This window comes from Lonchura striata, chromosome 8, assembly GCF_050655825.1.
Source record: "Lonchura striata isolate lonStrDom1 chromosome 8, ASM5065582v1, whole genome shotgun sequence".
Taxonomy (NCBI): Eukaryota; Metazoa; Chordata; class Aves; order Passeriformes; family Estrildidae; genus Lonchura; species Lonchura striata.
Window position 1 is genome coordinate 17,907,272 of NC_140710.1, and position 22,948 is coordinate 17,930,219.

General features: G+C 39.1%; 1 protein-coding gene across 1 annotated transcript in view; it reads left to right on the forward strand.

Annotated features, from left to right (window-relative positions):
* The window catches only part of LOC116183123 (uncharacterized), a 196,296-nt gene extending 182,129 nt beyond the window's left edge, over positions 1–14,167 (forward strand). The window contains exons 11-13 of the mRNA XM_085586534.1: positions 82–216; positions 342–450; positions 14,094–14,167. Of these exons, the coding sequence (XP_085442660.1) occupies positions 82–163 (82 nt within the window). The 3' untranslated portion in view covers positions 164–216; positions 342–450; positions 14,094–14,167. The remainder of the gene's footprint in view (positions 1–81; positions 217–341; positions 451–14,093) is intronic.
* The last annotated feature ends 8,781 nt before the right edge of the window (positions 14,168–22,948 follow it).

Sequence of the window (22,948 nt, forward strand, 5' to 3'; positions counted from 1 at the left end):
ACCTTCTGGCTTTGCATTTTGTTACGCGTTCCTATTTTTTTTTGTTTAGGCTTTAATGTAATGAACTTCTCTTTTCCACAGATCTCCATCATCTCCTGCTAGTGCTCCCTGGAGAATAGATAGTCAAAAAGTGATATGGTTGCATATCACATCCAGTTCTTGAGTCTGTGCACTGCCTACACAACCATTGCTGTTGCTTCAAACAAGCAGTCCTAAGTACGTATGAGAATTTAATTTCAAATGTTGTTTTGGTTATTTATTATTTGGGGAATTTTTGTCTGCTATCACTTTATGAGAGACTGAAAAACATAGACAAGTAAAATTGTATATTGTTCCCAAAGCGCTTTCTACTGTGAGCAGCTCAGCTCCCTTGGCTGCAGGAGTGTCATGGGGATGAGCAGATGATGCCTGCTTAGAACTTCTTGTGGCTGGGAAAGGACTGTGCTAGAGGTAAGGAAGGCACGATAAAGGCATTTATTGTACATTGTCTATTGTGTCTATCTATTGCACAAGAGCTCTGCCTTACTCTACTTTTGCATGGAAATGGGGAATAAGCTTTAATCTTCAGATTGCAAAATCTAGACTATGAAGAATCTAGAGGAAAGGTGGAAAAAGAATAATTTAGCTGCTAGTTTCATTTACTTTAGGAAATGAGTGGGGCAAAAGAAAGAATTTATGGGGGATGGGAATTAAAGCTCTTCTGGCTGGATACCCTGAGTTAGTTTGTTAAAGAGAGAACTTGTGGAGAGTTGTTTGTTAACATGAACTGGCCACTCTTATCTAGATATCAGGATTTTGCAAAACTCTTCAAGCGAGGGAAGTAATCAAAAGAAAGAAAAAGTGTCACTATTTTCCTCATAATAAAATCTCAAAATAGAAAACAAAATGGGGCCTCAGACCATGTCTTGTGAAGGAAACACACTTAAACCCAAACATAACGAAAAGGTCTTTCTCTGGGCATCTCTGTGTGGGCATCCCTTTAGTCTCCAGCTGACCTACCTCACTCCATTGGAAAGGCCTGAGCTCCCCAGTGAGTAGTCAGGACTCTGGAAGCATCTGGCAGCCTTTGGTCTGACTAATACTTAAAAGTCTCTAGGGCTGCCTATAGTCTCAGGAATTTTTTTTTTCATTTATTCTTTTATGAAACCTTTGTTCCTTCCACATTGTTATGTGGCTGATCTATTGTGAATCTTTGTTCTATATGGTGTTTTTAATAGTTTGCTTAGTGTGTGTAAAAAGCTGTAAATTTTCTGTGCCTTGCCTGTCTTCATCCTCAGCAGTGAGGTTCCTTCCACAGCAGTAAGTCAGTGGGGTGGAATGGCTGCTCTGCCTGGCTGCTGCCTGCCCATTTGTGCAGGTTGTCCAGACCTGTTCAGCTTTTTCTGCTTTGTAGTGCATTTAAATATCAAGGTGGGACAGATTCTAGTCCAGAATTTCTTAAAATGGGAACCTGGACATATGTACCAAAGCGGATTCAGAAATATTGAAGCTTTGACTGGTCTCAAGAGAGCTTCTTCATAGTTTTAAATTTTGCAAGAGATTGTTTTTTAGGCATCTCAAGCATTAATTTAGGAACCTAGTTTTAGACACCTAGATTTTTGGATCTGGCCCTGCTGTTGTGTAGGTACGTGGTGCAGTCTGTCAAAGCAGAAAGGTGCTGGAATGGAGTTTCTGTCCTCCAAGCACACTCATGCTCCCCTCTCCCGCCTCGCACACCAGGAATGTGCAGACAATAGCAGTGTTTCTCACTGAGTTCATGCTGTCTGATGGCATAATCCAGCTGCTTCAGTGTAAATCAAAAAGATTTAAAAAATATGCAGGTGTCAAGTGCTGACAGAACAAGCAATTAAGAATACAGGAACTATAAGATCCTAAGAGAACATCTAACCTGCATTTTTCAATTAATTCCAGCTGTTTTTTCCTCCTTTTCAAAAAGCAGGACCTGTGGCTGCTGTGTGCCTGGCCTGAGAAAGCCAGCACATGCCTCCAAGGGCTTTCTGAAATCTCGTATAATTTTTCTTTTTACATGAGCTAGGGTAGCCTAGGGACCAGTTTCTTTAGGATAGCTAATTCTGAAATATTCAGCAAAGTTTTTCATTGTCAAATATATTGCCTTCAATGTCATTCAGTATTAAGCAGTGTGAATGGTTGGGGTGAGAGGAGAAAGACAACTGTCTTTAAATTCTGTACCCTAAGAGGCAGCTGCTTTTCCTGGCCAGTTGTCAGCACCATGGTGCTTTGAGGATGAGGAGGGCTATGGAGAATGAGGCAGAACATATTTTTGCTGTTCCAGCAGCCTGGGCTTTCTCCTACAGAGGAGGAGGGTGTCCCTACCCCAGCTTGAGGAATCTGCTCCAGTGGAAGAGGATGGGCAGGAGTGTGGGTCCAGCTGGGCCACAGCTACAGAATAAGGTTGAGCTTAAATGCTGTTTTTTCAGCACTTTGTCAGGCTAGCATATGCTCACTCTGAGTGTGCAATTGCACTTCCACTCTTGGTGTGATCTGGGCTAAAGGTTGGAAGAGGAAAAGCTGAAACAGAGAGACCAAGGGCAAGGATGAAAGTCCTTGCTCCAGGGTATTTGTTTTTTTACCCACTGTAACTTGTGAATGGCCAGGTCAGGTCAGAAATACCTTTCTGTGCAGCACAGCTGGAGCAACAGCCTGAGTCCTACTCTGTCTGGTACTGCCAGGCTACCTCTTATCCTTGTCTTCCATTAGGAAGTTCATGAAATCAAGAGGACAAAAAGGTACATTTGAAGTCACAGCATGAGGGTTCTAAATATCTAGAGAATACTTTAAAATTGTTGGGTTTTACTCAATTTTTCCTTTCATAGCATGATCGACATTTGGTGCCCTGTAGCTGACATTTAAATGAATATTCATGTAAATTTTGTAAAAGAATAAATGGTAGACAATAGGAGGTTCATTGGGAGATTATGTTTAATGCTGAAAACAAGAATATGCACCTCAAACCACATGTGTGATTTTCATAGATCAGTTTATGAAGTTGCAGAGAAGAAGGATATTCAAATACTTGTTTTTGTAAACCCAATAAGATTTTTAAGCCATGTGTTTACTGTACTTCCAGAATTCCATCAGGCTGCATGTATGCACTTCTTAGTCCTTAAAACTAGTAAGATGTCATTAAAACATTCATTGACACAGCCACTGTCTACGTTAGCTAGACTTCCAACATTATTAATTCAGCTCTTCCTGCATTTGCATGCAGCACCTCAACTACAAGGCTTTAATGCTGTTCTCTGTTTTGTTCTGCTGTCAGGTATTCAGCTCTGGTGTCTTCTTCACTGAAGAATTTCTATATTACAGCTCTGAATACAATCTGTTTTGTATGCTCATGAACTAGCTCTAGGACTCAAACCCCCCATATTTTATATTCTGCACTGGTTAATTTTTCATTTCTCTGGCACCTTGCTGAAAAGTAGTCAACACAGTTAACAATATACATTGTGCAACAATAAATATTTTATTGGCTATATAATCTGCAGAATTCACAAGTTTGATTTTTTGCTGGGAATTTGAATAAATCTATAATTTTGAATATTTGGTGAAAACTCATTTTTTTATAGCATTTTACACTATAATCACTGTAAAATGTATGATCTGGTTTTTAATGGGAGCTGTAGACATTACCTTTACTTTTTTTCCTTAACATTGCTAAATTCTAATAAAGCTATTTTATAGGCAGAATAGTTTGGAGCAAGAAATACAGAGACTTCACCCTGGGAACAGTATATAATTCCTATACTAGTAAATTACAATGTATTCCTTACACAAGATTGCAGTAAGGAGTGTCTTTTTTCAAATGTGTCTAAATACTTATATATCTACTTTATATATGAATATGTTGTACAGTTTGTTTTGTTTTGTTGTGTTTCTTTTTATGCTGTTGGAACAAAAAGATTTCTTTATTTATGTCTAGCTTGTGGTTCCAGTCCTTGTCTTAAGCCCATTGTAATTAAGGAAAAAATTCTGTTTTTTTCTACCCCAGCATTTCCCCTTTATACATACAAGTTTGTGTTTCTGTTCATGGTTTCATATACAGGAATGTAGGGATGAAGATTGTTTGGTTTCTTTATATATTAATAGATTAAGTTTTTATTGTTGCACACACCTAGAAACAATACTTGATCCAGGAGACAGAAAGATAAATTACTCTGTATGCAGAGTATTGAACTCCTATCACTATATTGTGATATATTAATTCTTTTTTTAATGCATTCATCCTCACTGTGTGCCTATGAGATAGGGAGTCTAAGTCATAGTTATCTCAAAGATGGGGGATTAAGACACAAAAAACCCCTAAGCAACTTGACTAAGGCTGCACAGTGTGTTTGTAGCAAAATAGAGAGTGATCAGAGCTCTGAGTGGTGATGTTAAGTATGGGATCATTCCCCCTCTGTTCCAAGGCTTCAGCTCTTTCCTCAGAAGCTATGCTTTCATTCTGTTTGAATAAAATTCCATTTGAAATAAACCAGTATTTCTAAATGAAAGTATCATAGTTTGCAAGCCAACCAAGGGATTTTAAACACTGTTTTACTGGGAATGTAATTCCCCATCATTTTCCCCTGTGACCTTTGTGTTTTTGGAACTATTGACCAATTCTCTTGATGGGGCATAGCAACACTGGTGCCTATTTGAATATAAACAAGATTATGACAAGAAGATGGAGGAGCTGATTTTTTGGAAGGGTTTTAAGCACACAGGGAGAAAAATATTTTCATGTCCTCCAAAGGATGAGTGAAAAAAGGATAAAATGAACAATGCCTCCCAGAGCAAAGTTACTCAGCATAGCTGGCTGCGTTTAAGCTAGTGAATACTTTCCAGAGAGGAGTAATGAAAGCTCAGGTGCTCAAACAGTTTGAAATGAGACTGGCAAATGTGTTTAAAAAACAATCTGTGATTAAAGAGTGTCTGTTCTGATTATGTTTGTTACTGAGAAAGAAACTCATATTTGGTAATGCATTTGTTCCAAAACTGGTAACCTAAATATTGATGAATGTTTGCAAAATTCTGCAGTAGGTGCGCAGATTAGCTTCAGGTTTAGAATTCCCTCAGGTAAGAGGAACTATGAGTTGTTTCTCCCAGATGAAGATAAATGTGTCTGCTGTTGACAAAACAGTTGTCTTTATTCTTGTAATGGAGGACTTTAATACTGCTTCTTTTAAATGTCATCCGCCTTCCCAATACCTTTCTTTTCCACCTTATCTGTTCTCAAAAACTCAGGTTGGACCTTGCTGAACATAAACAGTTGTTGCAGTTTCATAAAACTCATCTTGTCTCTTTGTGTGCACGTAGTGACTAGAAGGTGTTTACAACCACTTTGAGTGGTTCTTGTTCTGACAGTACCTCCATGAGGCTTGCTCTTGCCACTGAGCTTCATGGGCTGTGCACAGGACACTATTTGTGTTTTAGCTGGGCACAGTAAGCCACAGATAGAGGAATTCAATCATCCTACACTAAGTAGTGCAATTTATTTGCTTTTAGACCTATGGATCCTTGTGTAAAACTCCTACTGCATTTTCTTCTTCCTTTACTATCTGACTTTTCTGTCTCTAATCATCCTTTCCCAGATCCTATATCCTTGTTAAAGATATGGCTGTCACTGAGATGCCCCTTGCTTATCATCAGCAAACCCACCTTTCAGAAAGATATACCTTCTTGGCATGTCTGAAGTCAGTAAGATTTAGCCTTGTCATGCTTTATGAGAGTCCTATCATTGACTATAACCCCATGGCTGACTGCTGTGTTATGCAGAACTAGGCAGGCTGCAGGAATGTCAGATGTGGTATTGAGTCTGTGCTTTGACAATTGGAAAAGACACTGAGAATGAGATTTCACAATCCCAGAAGACCTTTGAGTGATCAATGAATTCTGAGTAAGTGAACTAGTAAGTGAACTTCTGCTAGTATAAGGGCAAAATCAAATTAGATCCATCAGCTGTTTCTGTCCTGGATAGCCACTGTCACCTAGAAATTATACAATAAAAAAGTAACTAAATATGATGTATGGGACAGGGAATCAATGATGTGTTAGAATAAACGCAATGTAGCAGTAAATCAAGCACCTAAAATACAAACAATAATCTAAAAATGTTGCCAAGGAGAAGACATTTTCTATTTTCAAAATTCATAAAAATTAGGACTGAACAGACTGGGGAATAAATCCTGTTCAAAGTTCACTTAGTAAACTAGTGATGTTATGAGACTGGGCTTTGATACACTTGTGCAATAAAGGCTCATCACGTTACAAGTTGGCATTCTGATGTGAAAATGCTTGTCTCATTATTAATAATTGACAGAGCACATGATGTTATTCACTACAGGAGCCTATTAACTGAGCATTGGCAGCAGGATATAGTTGCAGGGAATATCCTTAAATGTAAGATAAAGGGTATTTACTAGTCCTTATAGTTTCTATTCAGCTCTAAGGACAGTGGTGACTTGCCATGATGGGAGTAGATTGCTGTGGTCAGTCTGGAGAACACTTTCTCAAAGGCTGTGCCATACCCTGAGGCCCCTCAAGTGTCCAACATTCTGCATTTAAGGAAGGAAATGGTATAGAAGTGGGGCCACTGACTACAACTAGTATTTATTTAATTTCTGTGAAGTGTTGCAGAGAACAACATCTCTTAAAGAGCAAAGCTGCTTGTGCTTGGCTGTATGCCCGTGTTCTCTGATGTCCAGCACTTTCTTGCCTCTCTGCCTGACATGTCAGTGAATGTTGGGCATTGAAAGAGGCAGCTGAGTAGGATCTGGTGATAACTATGGCTTGAGAAAGTTGAAATCATAATTCAATATTCAGATCTAAATTAGCAGCTTCACATCATAAGTTATTATGCAGAGAGATAGGAACTAGAAAATTAATTTTTTTGTTTGTTTATTGTGTTTTCTTCCCCTAGGAGAATGAAATTATATTCACAACTTATAGCTCTAAAGTCCTTAATTGGTTTACAATCAATCTGCAATTGTTCTTTGTTCTTCAGGGACAAGAAAGCCTAAAATATCCTGTTTTATCATTAAAATAATCAGATTTATAGAACCTGTATTTTGTAATCAGTATAGTCTGTTCTCCCAAGCGGCAGGCAATATTGATGACATGTCTGTGAAAGGTGAGTTAGACCAAACTGCTGAACAGTAGCAAGGGTACTGATACTGGGGAAACAGAGTGTTCTGTGCTGGAAGGGAGCTTGGAAAGGGATGTATGTTTTCACCTGGGGAGAGGGAGGGGAATGTTGTTTTTCTCATTTGTGTTAATCTTAATTATAACTGCTAACTTTGTGTCAGTTGAGTTACAAGATTAAATTTTTTCCAAATAATAAAGCAGTAAGAGACTTGTAGATATACTGAGTTACAGTGTCTCTTGAATCCCATTATGATGTAGTAAATGGTCCCTAGATACTATAGTATATTCTGACCAAACCTATTCTTCACTTCTGTTCTTAATTAGCAACAAAAAGATAAGTAATTTTGCTGTCATTGCAGCACAATAACAACCAGGGCAAGGCAATGACCAACGAGCCTTGCCCTAAATTCTGTAGCAATAAATGCTCAAACAAAAAATGCCACTCTCCAACTTTGATTAACTAGAGATGAATGATTTGGCTGTCAAAGTCTGTCAGTGCCATGCAATGAAAATAAAATCAGTGGCAGTGCCCTGTGTGTGAAGCCACTCATAGTATCTAGCCTTAAACATTAGCACTGAAGCTCCAACTCCAGCCTGCTCCCCACCCCCATTCATTAGCTTTCTAAATCCTCCTGTCTTTGTGGAATCACTGCAGCAAGTTGAAAATGATATATGTAATGAAAACCCTGTCTGCCTAGTGCAGAGAGGTGGAGAAAAAGACTTTGCTTAGCAGCCACTGCTGCACTGATTCCAGCAACGATTAATGCAGACTTTGTTAGAGAAGCTCACCAAGAGCAGAATATTAAGGCACAAAAGGGAAACTCATTGTTTCTAAAGATTCATTTCTGCCTGGCTGGTTTTGTTTCCTTTTTGAGTACTATGACCTAATGCATTTATAGACTTCAGTGGGAAAGCAATACAGACGTCTTTGAGGCTTTGTTGTAGTTTGGGGCTATTTTCAATACTATGTTATAAATACAGCATTATCTTTTTAGTACAGGTACCTGATGAGCAAGAAACCATACAGTCTCTGCTTCAAGTGCAGACAGAGGGAATGGCACTGCATCATAGTGCAGTCCAGTTCACCCCAGTAAATGAGGAAAATACCAAAAGATAAATGTTTCTGAGTTTTCATGAACTGTGTACATACAACCATATGTTTGTGATTTAAAAAAAATATTTCATACTCTTCTGCAAAAGATTTTATTTTTCAGAAGCACTGGATTTCACAGTGCTTATCTAAGTCAATGACAGTGTGGGTGTTTGGCATCTCTGATGCCAAGCTATAATTGTACCTGGTAAGTCAGGGTAAGAAACCTGGATGTTTAATTATCTGATGCATAACAGGGGACTCAAGCACATTCTGCATCATAATGTGAAACAAAATCTGTCTCATAACTACACGACAGTGGCTATTTTCTTGGTAGGAATGTAAATTTATTATAGACCAGATGCAGCATAGCCTAACAGGCCAGCAATGCAGCTTTAGGGCTTCCAGTTCTATGGCCAATCCCTTTGGTTTCAGTGAATCTACATGCAAGCTGTTGTGGTTTGGGCACAGAAGGTTTTGAGATATTTGCATTCACACATATACAAGTACATTTTTCTTCAGGTGTCTGGACAAAATTTCATCTGTTTCTGAAGCTCTTTGGTATCATGGACTGTAGAATACATCTTGGAGCCAGATGCTGTTCTTGACTGCTAGACTTTATAGTCAGATTGTGTTGTTAAAGATGCTTTTTAATTGACTTGGTATTTATCCCACACACAGCATATAATCCAACTGTTGTTTGTATCCTGGTATACCTTGAGGTGCCCACAGAGATAAAAGCTTGTTTAATACCCAACATGCTGGAAACTTGTATTATGAAAAAGTCCTTCTTGCCCTGAAGAGTTTTATAATTTTCAACTAATGCGGTGTGAAAAACAGGAGGAAGGAAAATGGATAGCACGGAGAGTGAAATGAGTTGCCGAAGTTCTGTCAGCTGGTTTCCAGCTTGTAATCCAGTCCCTGAGCAATGAATCACACTGCCTACCAAAGGCCAATTTGTGAAGGAATGAGCTCCTACTGGGAAGCAACAGGCTAGTACATGCCTATTGACTTCCCTGCCAGATCCTCCGTGTCTTGGCTCAGTGCTGTGCTTTACTGCTCAGCACATCGTCCAAAAATGTTCACAACATAGCTCAGAGGTAGCAACAGACTTGGAAAAAGCCACAGATGACCCTTTTCTCTGTGTGTGTGTGTATTCTGGATGCATGCATAAAACTCCTCAGGATGGCAGAATATTATTACAAACAGTTACAACTACGTTTGATTAATGTCTTGTCTCAAAATCCACTTTGAAAAAAAGCCTCAGGTATTAAAATGATAGACATGTAGTGCTAATCAAAATGATGCATATTTTTAGGATGCAAGAACTCTGGGCTAACAGTGCTTAGTCTAGAACTGCTTGCTTTTTCTTGTAATCAAAGATACGCATTTTAGTTCTGCAATCTTAGCATCCAACTTCCTGAACACATTGGGCTCCTATTGGGGTTGCTCAGACATGGTCAGATATTATTGAAGATCAGGTGGCTTCTTCTTTTGAATTGAGAAAATATGGAGATACTGTAACTTCCAAGTTCTGTGTATTTTGAGCTCTTGTGATGCATAATAGAGATTCCTTTTGAAAGATTTATTCTTGTTAAGTTTGTTTTCTTTTCCATTATGAATCCTTCATTGCATATACTACTGTTGTTTTTTGCTTTGGTGAAAACATCAAAAATGTGTTTATGCCAAATGCTCTCAAATTATGAATCCTGTGTTCTGTGGACTGTACGATGTGCTGCTCTGTTGTCATTTACTTTTGTCCCCTGAAAATTTTATTTCAAAATAGCCAGAAAGAAACAGATGACAGCCTAACAAAAGGTCCACACTGTACTGTACTGTGTCCCCTCCTCCCTCCCTGAGCCCCTTGTTCTAGCAAAACTCCTTTGCTTTCTCCTTTGATTTGCATCAATCTACCTTCAGAATTTTTCAAACATTGCAGTGCATTAAACACTACAGCAGATGGTGCTTTTTGACGATGCCTTTCTACATGAAGCAACATTTTGTAGTGTATGCTGCATTATCAAAAAATCAAACATGTAATTATGCAAATATGTATGCCTTTATAATAATCAAGTTTTATTGTAAATGGTTGATGCACATCAATTTGATCCTGTAGTGCTGCTTTAAGTGCAGTTTAAGTGGCTTTTCAGTGTACCCAGAGGCAACACAAATGCATCTCTGGAATATTAATAAAATTCTGAATCTTTGAGACACCAACTGGTACAGCATTGCTTATACTGATTGAAACTAAATGCTAATCCTTTCCTTTATTTTAAAAAAAGTCCCCTTTGTTATTTAAAACACTGATATTAGTGTGATATAAAGGGCCATTTTATTTTAAATTGTATTGTAATGTAGTTGTTAAAATAATGTCTAATCATACTATATTCAGATTCTACAATGTAAATTTGATGAGACCAGAATCCAATCATTTTACAGCCATGAAAACAGAGACGTATGTTAATATGTCCAGTTGTTCTGATTCTGTAAATTTATTAAGGAAATATCTGGTTTTAGGTTTTAATTCTGAAGGCTTCCAAGTAACTGATTCCTGAATGCTCACTCAGAGATGGTTTTACTTGTGAAATATAATAAGCTAGATACTTGCAGGAAAAAAAAATCAGCAAGGATTTTGACATCTATAATGAAGTGTCAACTTTATTACTGATCTGGTCCTGCCTTTATACATTGGTTAACTTGGTTGGTCTAATGACAGCCATCTCTCTGAATGCACACATACACATTCTGCTGTGTTTGAAACAGCAGACAGGCTGTGGGTATAGATAAACCAAGACTGTAAATTATGTTTTGCCTGTTTATTCCTGCTGTTCTGAAAGCAGGGCACGAAAGGAGCAGATTTCATTGTTCACAGGGAGAAGGCAGTAGCTATACCATGTCCCCCTTACAGTTCCAATAGGTTGGATGTTTATTTTTTGGGTTTGCTATAAACAGAGGCTTGGTTAACCTGAAAGCAGATTGAGAAGGCAAACAAATGAATATGCTTCCATCTTTGTGCTTCCTGGACTTTGCTCAAAACTAATTTCCTGTAAACTTAATGAAACTTTATAGGTTGAGCTTTCACTCTGTAAAATTTTTGCCTTCCTTTTGGATCCCTCTTTCCAATTTACCTCCCTCACCATCTCTCTGCTCTGCTATTTTTGTTTTATGCAGTTGGATATTGTCTCTCTGCCCTTTGTCCTTCCTCTACCTCTTTTAATTTTATTTTTTGGTTCCTTTCTGTGCTTGTTTGTTACCCCTCTTCCCTTTTTCCCCTCACAGATTTTAACTCCTCTGTCAGCCTTCTGCTCCTCAGGTTTTTTCCCAAATGTTTCTCTCAGTTTCTCCATTTGGTTCCCTAGCCCTTCCACAAATGTGTATTTCCTAGCTCCCATTCTGCTTTCCACATTCCCCTTCCAGGTTTTACTGTCTGATTTCTGTGTTTATCTTTTTTTATTTTGTCCCTGCTTTTCTCAATTCAGATTGGTTCAAAATATTGCAGGGAAAGCTGCTCTTGAGAAATTTCATCCAGATTGCTCGAAGAGCAGCTGCTGCTCTGGCACTTCCAGCACTGAATCAAACCTGAGCCCAGGGGATAGGAGGTCCTTAAAGGATCAAAGTGCAGCTTCAGAATCCTACCCAAAATATTGGCAAGCAGAACATGAATATAAGCCCACAGCCAAGAGTAGCTGAAACCTCTTCCCACAGTTTTGACGAGATCTGGTATTTTAAGGGTGGTGCTTGGTTTTCGTTTGGTTTTTTTCTTCTTCTGAAATAAGGATTTTTTTCCTCTCCTTATTTAGCATTCTTGAGACTCCAAAGCAGGGAAGAGACATCATGCATCTTGAGAAGGCCCTAGGGCCCCTAAAATTTTCAGTACATTTTTGCTGCTTTGCTTAATACATCAACTCATTTAAATACTAAGTTTTGAAAAGCTATCACAAGAAAATTCTGAGTCAATAAACTTTCTGCTCTTACTGAGACTGCAGGTTACTTAAAGTAATCAGAGATGCTGAGAAACAACTGGAAGATTTTTCTGAACTGAAAAAAGCTCTTCAGGAACTTCAAATTAATAGAAACATTTCCATAAAATTATTAAATAGAAATATATAAAGAAAAAAAATTCTTAAATGGCTCCTGCCTTCAGGATTTGTGAATAAATTCTTATGTATGCAAATGTGAAAGTAAAGTTTATTAGCGACAAAATTTAAATTGCTGACTTCCCATTTTTTCAACTGTGAACACTGAACTTGGTTTCTTTTTAATACTATATTTTGTCTCATTATCTTTTATGGTAAAGTTACTTGCTTTTTAAAAAGTACCCCTTTAAATATAAATTCTGTATGTCAGTGTATGTAGCACTGAAATAGAGAAGCTACCTGAGTTAAATTATTTGATTATTCACAGAAGAAGCCGCCCAGATTCCTGAAGTTCAATGGGCAAATGGTTTTTATCAGTTTCATAAATCTGTTTGTATATGAAAAATCTATAAGTACTATTGCCTTTTGATTGCATTTAGTATTCAGAAACCAAATGATACCCTGTCTGCTTCTGATTCTTATTTCAGTTGCATGGCATTTCAAGCTTAATTTAAACAATAATAACAAAGTCTATGTCTAATGTGTTGATTTCATTTGTAAAGCCACCTAGACAGCCACACACTTTGGTCGGTTTTTTTCTTACTAGTTATATGTCAGGAATGCTTAGACATACTTTACCTGCATTGTATGTTGACCAAAGCCTTGAATAAAAGATTATAGTATTTGGATGTGTTTTTGAACAAAAAAAAATACAAAAAAATTGCAGGAAATCTGAAAAAAATATTCTTAATAGGGTAAAGCTTGATATATAGACTTTTAAAAGTATGAAATGATAGGCAATGTTCTGTCTTCAAAGAAAAAACATTGAAACTCATGGTCAATTAATACAGTGTTTCATAAGATGTTTGTCTTTTCAGGCTGCAGCAGTCATGTAACAGTGAATAAACCGTGAATAAAACACAGCTCAGTAATTGCCTGGTGTTTTGTTCTATATATGCAAACATCTGATTATTGGTGTGGTTATAGCAATCTGGTAGAAATCCCCATGCAAGCACAGAAACTTGGTCCAGGCACAAGGGATTTCACTTCTAGCTTATATGCAATGCAGTATAGGCTGTCCATATCTCTTCATTTACTTTATCCTCTATTCTGACTACCCTGGTGGTGTGGATTAGCCTGCAATTAAATCTTAGTTAAAGATCTTGAAAAGAGTGTGAACAAAGTTTTAATGTGCTTTGGCAGAGCCACGCCCCATAAAAGGCTTCAGCTTAGCAGCCACCTCAATGCTTTGCTCAGTGGAAAAGCAGCTCATCACTTTGCAGTGAGGGGATCTGGTACCTCTCCAGCAAATACTCCCCAATGCTTCAGTTGCTGAACTCCTCACAAGACCTTCAAATGACCACCCATTCTCATAATAATTTCTTCTGATCGGTTGAAGTGCTTTGACCATTTATGAATCTGTTTACTCTTTTGAGGATAATTTATGTGAATTCAAACCCTAAGATGTGTCAGTGCAGATGTTTTTTAGAGAAGGTGGCTGCCTTAATGGCTGCACTGAAAATAAATATATTATTATAATACTCTTTAGAGGAGAAAAGGTAAAGAGTGACACTGTTTATGTTTTTTTTTTAATGATCCTACTAAATCCCGCTCTTTGCCATTTCACTCTTCTTTTAAATTTCTTCACAGAGAAATTTAAGTGTTAAATTTAGCAGAGAATAAAATCAAGAAAAAAATTATTTTTCCATGGAGAAACTGAAGTGGAGGAATATATTATTTTGTACTGATTAATTTTATTCTAATTTTTTATATATTGCTTACAGGTGCAGTGAAAAGTATTTTTGTCAGTAAAACACTCTCCAGGGAATCATGGATAAAACCACATTTTCCAACCAGCAGCCATCAGATGGTGTGACAAAGGTGATGGCACTCTGGATTGGAAAAAAGGCACAAAAAAAACCTTTTGTGAATATTTACATTATGTTGTTGGACTTTTCCCTCCTTTCCACATGAAGAGGTAATAGAGGACTGTGTCTTTTTTTGGATTTATGGGAGCAGCTCCACACACCTCAGCTTATAAGGAAAAGAGTAAATAAAAGTTATAGGAACTAGTGAAATAGTCCTGAAATAACATCTGCTCCAGGCTGTGTTCAAGAATAGGTGGGCTTGGTAGGATATTAATTCTGCAATTTCCTTGTAGGAGTAAACTTTTGAGACCTATGAAGTTCTGCTGTGAGTGCCCTGAAACTTGCCATGACGTGCTGCCCACGTGAAGAAAACTAGCAGCTGTTCTTCTTTAACTGTGATTAGGATAATGTTTATTGAGAATTGTTTAATTAAATAGTATTTCTAAAGAAGATCCTTGAAACCCACCCCAACTTTCCCCGAAGCATATCCACGAAATGCCAGCTGCCTGGTAGCCTGTGCTTGGCTAGTGGTGTAACACAGGCCTGGTCACTCCATTGACAGATGGACGTCTCTGCAGTGGGGAGCCTGGCTGGGAGGGACAGGTCTATCTCACTTTTGGTGGAAAGCATCAAAAATCTGACTTCTCAATATATCTCTGAAAGTACTGAAATTTCTTATTGAACGGAATTCGTGTTTTCAGACTAGTTCTGTGTTTTAAGTCTGTATTTTTTTCTGAACCTAAAATTGAGATAAAATTTCTAAGCTTGTTTGTTGCTATGTTCTTAAAAAAATACGGGTTGAATTTCAGGGACATTTCCACTGCTACTTTGTTCAAGAAGGATTTATGCTCCTGAGAAGTCATCTTAAATGAATTCTTTGGCAGACTCTCACGTTGCATCTTTGGGTTTTAACTTTGAGATTGGCAGAAGAGGGTTTTTTGTCCTGTTTCCAAGTGAGATGAGACCTGTGTGTCTGAGCTGCTTTTCTTTGCTCCTCTTTTTCAGTGCCTTCCGTCAAATAATTGCTGAACCAGTTGATCAATTTCAATCAAGTGGGACAGAAAGAGAGAGCTGTGAGACATGAAGTTTCAGAAGAAAACAGGTTCTTTGGTATGTCCAAGGGTCCTGGAAGTGTGCTTTTCCCAGGGAAAGTGATCAGAGCGCCAGGAGCTGGCTCCCCGCTCATCCCCTGGACTTTGCAGCAGCCCAGCAGAGGCTGCTACCTGCCCCAGTGGAGGGGGTCATGAGAGATCCTTTGGGAACTGGCACCTGAAGGGCATGGGAAGCCCCTCTGCCACCGGTGGCACAGTGAGGTCTCTGTCAGGGGATTTACAGTGAGATATTGCTTAGGAACAAGTTGTTATCTTGTGCTTGGGTCTCTGCCATGTAATTTACTTTATATGAGGCCCAAAGAACACACCTATCTTGGGGCGGCTAGGTTAGCCAGAACTGACAGTTAGATGTTAAATAATTAAATTGTTTTAGCTATTAATTGTAAATGAATGTTGTTTTTAATTGCACTTTAATAATGCCGTGCCCTTTATAACCAAAATTAATGTTTTCTGTCTCTCTGTTTTTGAAGTACATGTCAGTTTAATTAAACTATTAATGGTAGACAGATTTTAAGTACTTTATATTCTTCATTAAATTGTATCTGCTCAACAAGCATAAACAGGAAAATAGACTCAGAAGCAGATTCATGTTCTGCCTGGTAAATCATTCATCATCAGATAAGATGATGAGGCACGCTTGTTTTTCTGTAGGCTTACAATGATAAACAAATACACTTTTGTATTGTAATATTTATTGAGTTCATAGAAAAATAAACAAGACTGTTCACTTTTCATATCAGCAACAGGCCTAAAAGCTGCTGTTTGCATTTATGACTGGTCAGTCAAGCAATATCTTGATGCTCTGAGGGTCAGTCTTAGTTCATTTTGTCTAAAGTGCTTGTTAACAGAGCATTTTTCTGGCCTAAGAGATAGTTCTTTCAGGGCCATTCAACTGCAGTAGCGATGAATATTTCTACTGTTCCTGCTGTGTCACCCAATTGTGTGCGGAAAGAATTAAAATAGATTTTGATTTGGCAGAAATTATATATTTATAATGCAAATGTTGAATAAGTCTCAATCCTTGTATGACTGCAGGAAGGTTGATGGAAACAGTTTTTTGAAGATTGTGAAAGACAAATTATGGCAAGGTCATTTCATCTCTATTGGTAAATCTGCAAATCCTAGTGGGCTGTTAATGGGGTAACAGGCAGAAATTAAGAAACACTACAGCAACTGCTTCTGACAAATTCCTGTGCATATTATACAGGCAGACAAAGATGTAACTGGTTATAATAGAGACAACAAACGTCCTTCCTTTGTGTGGCAGATCAATCAATAGCCAGGCATGTGATCTTGTTCACTATTATGTTAGTAATGAAACCTTCTTGTGATGTGACAACTGTGGAATAACATTTGGTCACAAAGCTGGTGTTAACAAGCACAACTGGCACTCTGGTAATTAGACTGATTCCTGGTCTACTTTCACAGATTGTCGATAAATGCAGTAAACAACAGGCTGCTTTCTCTCAGAAGAAGTTATATGAAGTTGTCATCCATTTGATGGTATGTACTCTATTCTCCTTCATCTTCTATCAGTTTTTGCCAAGGTGAGGATGTGCATATATTTCACTATAAAATAATGTTTCACAATAGAAATTTTGTGGGCATTGTTAAACAATCACCTACTTAACGTCAACCTTTTTTTTCTCTAAGGACGAAAGCTGATTTCTCAGTTAAAGGTAGGCAGTTAGATGGAGATGTTCTTCCTCAAATTTTGAATGTTCTTCCCTCTGATACAGCTGTGTCTGCTGTGGACAGCCATTTATATTGTTTAAGGATAACTGAAATCTTAAAATCCATAGATTACCCTTGATTTAAAGGCCAAGAATATAGATCATATACAATTGTAATATAATTTTTTACATTAAACAAAATAACTACATCCAGCCATGGATGTGCTAGCAAACTTTTCCATCACCAGTTTAGGGCTGTTATGTCAAAACTCATTTGCTGTTTTGCTCTTTCCACAGACCTGCATTAGTGGAAATCTGAACTGTAGTTTGGTGTTTCCACCCTCATGGCAGAGTAAGAAGGAATGAGAGCTCCTTCCCTAGGCCCTGTACCTCCTCCAAGCCCACAGCCTGGCTCTGCACATAGGAAAATGTGTGAATGCTGTAACTCTGTCTCCTCCACTTGAAAGCAGAAGAATTTAATCAACTGAGGTATGTCTGGGGAGCTTTTCAGTTTATTTTGCATTGGCTAAGTGGCAAAGCTTAAGCTGGAGGCACTGTAAACCAGCAAGGGTTTCTATGCTTGCTCTTCTTTCATAAGGTGCATTCAGAAACTGTCAACAGTGCATAGGGGATGACGAGTAGTGGCAATGCCATGGCATGTCTGGGCACTGGTGCTACATGGTACTTTGCTCATATTTGCTAAGTCCAGCTCCATCCGGAGTTCAGCATCCTTACTGGTTTGATTTGACTAAGAAGGGTTTCTTGTACTGGGCCATGTTTTGACCACTTGATGCAACTAAATTCACTCTAAAAGATCAAGAGAATAGTGAACATCTCTTCATGGCCATTATCAGTTGTTGCCAGATTGTAATTCCCTTTGTAATCGATGAAAAGCAGTGGGAAGGAGTGCTTTACAGTAGGTATCTAGTTTTATGCAGGTTTAATGCAGGAAGATGCCTCATTAGCAGTCAGTAAACATAAAAACTAAATTCACACTCATAAACTAGGGAGAGGTTTTGGACATGTTCACTGAGCCATGGGTATCAAGAAGTTAGAGGCTATAAATAGCAGTGAATGCAGTATGCTAATGTGAATGGTTGGAAATGAATATCAGAGGTGTTTGTTGCTGCTTCCTGCAGAGCAGTCTCTGTTCTGACAAACCACTGAGAAAGACCAGTGAGGCTCTCTAAGGCTTGTAGGTTTGTACCCTACAGGCTCCTAGGAAAGGATAACTGTGGAAAGTAACAAAGGAGTGTGTGGGGTTTTGTCTGATGGGTAAGAACAGTGTTTAGGGAGGGATTAGCAAGAGGCCTGTGGATGCACCAAAATGCCATGTGCTCAGAGAAGGGACAGAGTGAGAATATTTTTTGGCTGGCTGTAGATGGTGGTATGACTTTGAGTGAGACCACATGCCAAACAGAACCACAGAATGGGCAATGTTAGAAAGGACTGCAGTGGATTGTCTGGTCCAACCTCCCTGCTCAGACAGAATAATTGTAGAGCACACTTGTGCAGGATTTCGTTCAGATAGTTCCGGAATTTCTCCAGTAGGGGAGACTGGAAGGCAACCTGTTCCAGTGCTTGGTCACCCTCATGTGGGAACTTTAGCTTTGTTTTGGGGCTACATGTGGTGGTGAAATTCCTCTTCTAACTCGTGCTTCTAAAGAAAAACTCCGCAGGCTTAGCTGTTTGGTTTTAAGGCAGTTTATTGCTAGTTATTTAACAGATTATGTTCTTGGACTGTGGCTATTTGATTAGTGGCTTGGGTAGAGGCACACATACACCCTGACATCTTCTTTATCTGCTGTCTTTTTCGTCTCTACCTACTACTTACGTTGCTAAGTGTTTTTCTACTCTAAACTAATTTGTGAGTGCCAACGTTACTAAGAACATGGAGGTAAGGAAGAAGAAGGAAGAAGGATGGGTTCAGCCCACTTTCCTCTATCTTAGAACTTTTGACCCCCATGTATAAAGTGAAAACCCCCCTGTACATGTGCTAAAACCCCCTTGTACAATACTAAAAAAATTTCCCCTCTACTTTGTGACTACTTATACTATACTATCTAACCTTTTGTGATTGCTTGTTCCACCTCTAAAGTTGGTAATTCATTCCATGGCTCAAACTCAAAATCACAGTTGTTTTTCAGCTGTCTGCCAGGGTCTAGAATGCTTCTGACTAAGGCCTGGAACCTCTAAAAATGTCTGAGAGACATTTTGAGTTCCCACACCCTCACAGTAAAGAAGTTCTTCGTATTTAGGTGGAACTTCCTGTACATCCGTATCTGCCCACTGCCTCTTGTTCTGTTGCTCAGCACCCCTGAGCAGAGCCTGGTCTATCCTCTGACACCTCCCTTCAGACACAGATAAGATTCCCTCTCAGTTGTCTCTGTCAGGGAGCTGAACAGCCCCAGCTCCCTCAGTCTTTCCTCATGATATGCTCCAGTCCCTCCATCATTGTCAACCTCCGCCAGACCTGCTCCAGGAGCTCCATGTCTCTCTTGATCCATCGTTCTTTGCAACTAGGGGGACAGAAATGAACCAGCTTGTGCTCCAGATCCCTTGACCTGTTGACCTAAGACCCTGAGATCCCTCTTGATGGTTTGCAACCTTCTTGTTGGGACCTTGTCACTGCCTACCTGGAAAATCAGTAGAGTGCAACAATCAATGGGCCATAGCAGGCTGTGAAGTTTATGGGTGACGTCTCTGTGTGGGGCCCAGGGAGGCAATGCAACTTCCTGTGGGTTGGGTCTGGTCAGTGATTGAGCCCTCCATTCCCCTCAAAAGGGAGTCACCAATGACTACTACATTTTTTTTCTTCATGGAGGGAGTTTTGATGCAGGGGGTAGGCAGCACCTCCATCTTGGAAGAACCTTCATCCATGTACACATTTCCCCAGTCCTCCTTTTGCTGGTTCTCAGATTCCAAGATCTCATTTTATAAGGGCACCTGGGAAGGTAAGTTGGAAGGGGAGTCATCCCCCCATCCCAAGCAGAAACCTATTTCCACTCCATACAGTCCCTCCTTGGTTGGGAAGGATCTACAGGAGAGCTAGGTCTGATCTCCTCCTGAAAAGAGGGTCAGCCTTGAGGCCAGACCAAATGTTTTGTCTGGTCTGCTCTAGTGAGCCTTCAAAAGTGGAGATGATGCAGCCTCCCTGGGACACAGCTTCACTGCTGTTTTCCTACCCAGAAATCACACTTAAAAATGTGTCTTTTCAATTGTTTCTCCAGTGTCAGCATGATTTTGTTTGGACTCAGTGCTTCCCAGAACTCCACATAGATTTCTATGGCCAAGCCTCACGTCTATTCATAAAACACTCAAATCTGCTGCTGATGCAGCACTGAGATTGCATTGACCTGTCAGTGGGAGTCCATAAGCAATGAATAATTTTTTTGCTGCTGGAAGTCAGAAAATAAAGCCTCAGCTTCTAGAAGAGACCAGGTTCAAGCACCACCAGCCGCAGTAGGTAACAAGAATGGTTGTGTCATTTAAAAAAGAGGCAGTTGGTCAAGAGCATGTTGAAAGCATCACACATTTGGAGAAAGAACCTCTGCACTTGGGAGGTAACTGAAGAAACAAGACAAGGAGATGTTTTGCCATTAATATCATTTAAGCTCTGCTGTTTTAAGAAGGTTTTACCATACAGATTACTTTGTAGAATGAAGACAATGCAGAGTGTTTCCAGCACATGGCTGGAAAATCTTTGCTATGGCTGCACTATTCAGACCTTGTCAATGCACTGCCTGTAGAAAAGGATTTTGTCAGGAAAAAGCAGTGTTCTCCCTTCTTAGGAGTATATTTCACATTCTAAAGTGATTTCTCAGGTAAGATTGAATAAATTCTAGTTTACTAGATTTGATTTCTAAAGAAATGTGAGGAATAGAGTACAGCTAAGTGACAGATGCCTTGGCATTTTGTGCTTATTTGCCATCAGTTACTTTCATATTAAATTGTTCCATTTACAAGCTAGTATAATTTTTTTCCTAAGCACCTACTGCTCCGTCTAGTTGTGGAAAATGAAGCTCAGTTGTTTATGACCTGTGCTGTACTTCATCACTAACCTTCACCAAATGTACAAGTTCTGGAACGAGAATAAAGCTTCACCAGTGGTAGCACAGCATGAAGCAAAGTATAATGCATATTACTGTGGTGCACCTGTGCTGGCTTTCCCTTGCTTCTTGGGATAAAAGTGCACTTTATTAGCAGGCAAATAGGTAAGGCTTAAGAGGCCAATCTTCTGTGCCTGGCATATGGAGCTCCCATTAACACTAGTGAGTAAAATGGATATAGTTTGACAAGAGAACAAGGACTTAAGGGAACAGATGAATGCAGAAACAAGATGACACTTTCATAGTCACTTTTCTGACCAAAACTGAATGTTTTGAGTGTCTAAATGTAAAGATTGTTTAATGTGTTTTTATTACTTAATAACTGTCAAAAACCAAGTGAGGAAACTAGGTCTAGTCTTTACCTTTGAGAGAACAAAGTGCCACCATCTCCCCAGACTGTGCTTAAGCCTGTCCTCAGTAAAACACCTCTCTGATACCTCTCCCACACTCATAACAGTTATCTTCTTGTTTTCATCTTCCCTGTGGAAATTATTAATTAAAAATTCTTTAAGAAGAAAGCTTTGTTGCTATCTAGATATCTCAGATTTTTTTTTTTTTTTTTGCATCTTTTGAAGGCTGCAGATGCATGAAAGAAGGTGGTGAGAGAAGGATGAAGATCACAGATTTTCTTCTGGTGAGTCACAGAGGCGTTGTGGCTCTGTGATCTCCAGCAGCCTTTTGTGTCACAGCCCATGTAGACCAAATCTGCTTTTGGGGTGGATGCTCTGTGATGGCTGGTGGGAAGAGATCAGCCTCTCCCTGAAATGACAAAGGTGGTGTTTCCCCAGTGTTTAATGTAGGCGAAGAATTCTCTGGATGTCCTTCACGTGTAAAATGTATCTGTCGTCCCAATTTCTCACAGAGTTAGATCCTGAATTTTTAACTACCTAGAAGAAATCAGAGATCAGCTGAAGAGGTTTCTGAATTAGGTTTGCTGGGAAGCCTCAGGTTTATTCTGGTTTTTCAGGATCCAGCAGTAACCAAGAACATTAATTCCCATTTCCAGGTGGCAAAGATTTTTTTTTCTTCTCTTTTCTTTCAGTCATGGGCTTCATTGCAATTACTTTTTTCTATCTTTCCAAAATCCAGTTACTGAAATGCTACTTTTTGGGTGCCCTTAGCCAACACCCTGAGTGTCCATTTGAAACAGCTAGACAGGTAAGAAGTATAACAGCTTTATGGTTGAGTGGCAAAACTGAATCCAATCCAGATGAACCTAAATTGGGTATTTTAATAAGTCTTTTACAAATTAGAAAAAAAAAAAAGTTTAAATATTTATTTCTTTCCTAGGTTTTATTAGTAGTTTTCTTTTTTCAATCATAACACATTTTCATTTCCTAGTGGTAAAGCTATTTTTAGAAAAAAAACTTACTTTGGAATCTCATTTTTAATACAGTAAAAATTGTTTCAACATTTAAAAAAAGGAGAAAAAAAATGAAAACACGTTCTCCCTTGTCAGGGAGCTCTCTCTGTTCTGTACTGAGCCCAGAGGCCGGGGCTGCCCGCGGCGCTGCGTGCCTCGCTGTGCCGGTGGAGACACTGCCCGGACATGGGCCGTGCCAGACACTGCCAGAGCCTGCCACTGTCCTGCTGGGCTCCACAGACTGCCCCAGCTGAGCTCTCATATTTACCAGGCTCACCTCAATGCGCTGCAATTGTATCTGCAATCTGCAGGATTGGATGCTGTGATGCAGTCTAGGCAGGCCATGATTAAAGAAGGCAACCCAACCTTCCTGCTGCCCAGCCAAGTTTCATGAACTTCTTGGCAAATTCAAAACCTGGTTATTTTTTTAGTATGTCTGCTGGGGAGATAGCTTCCTGACACATTTGAGATATTTTGTCACTTGGAAACATTGAGCCAATTTAGTTAACGTTTT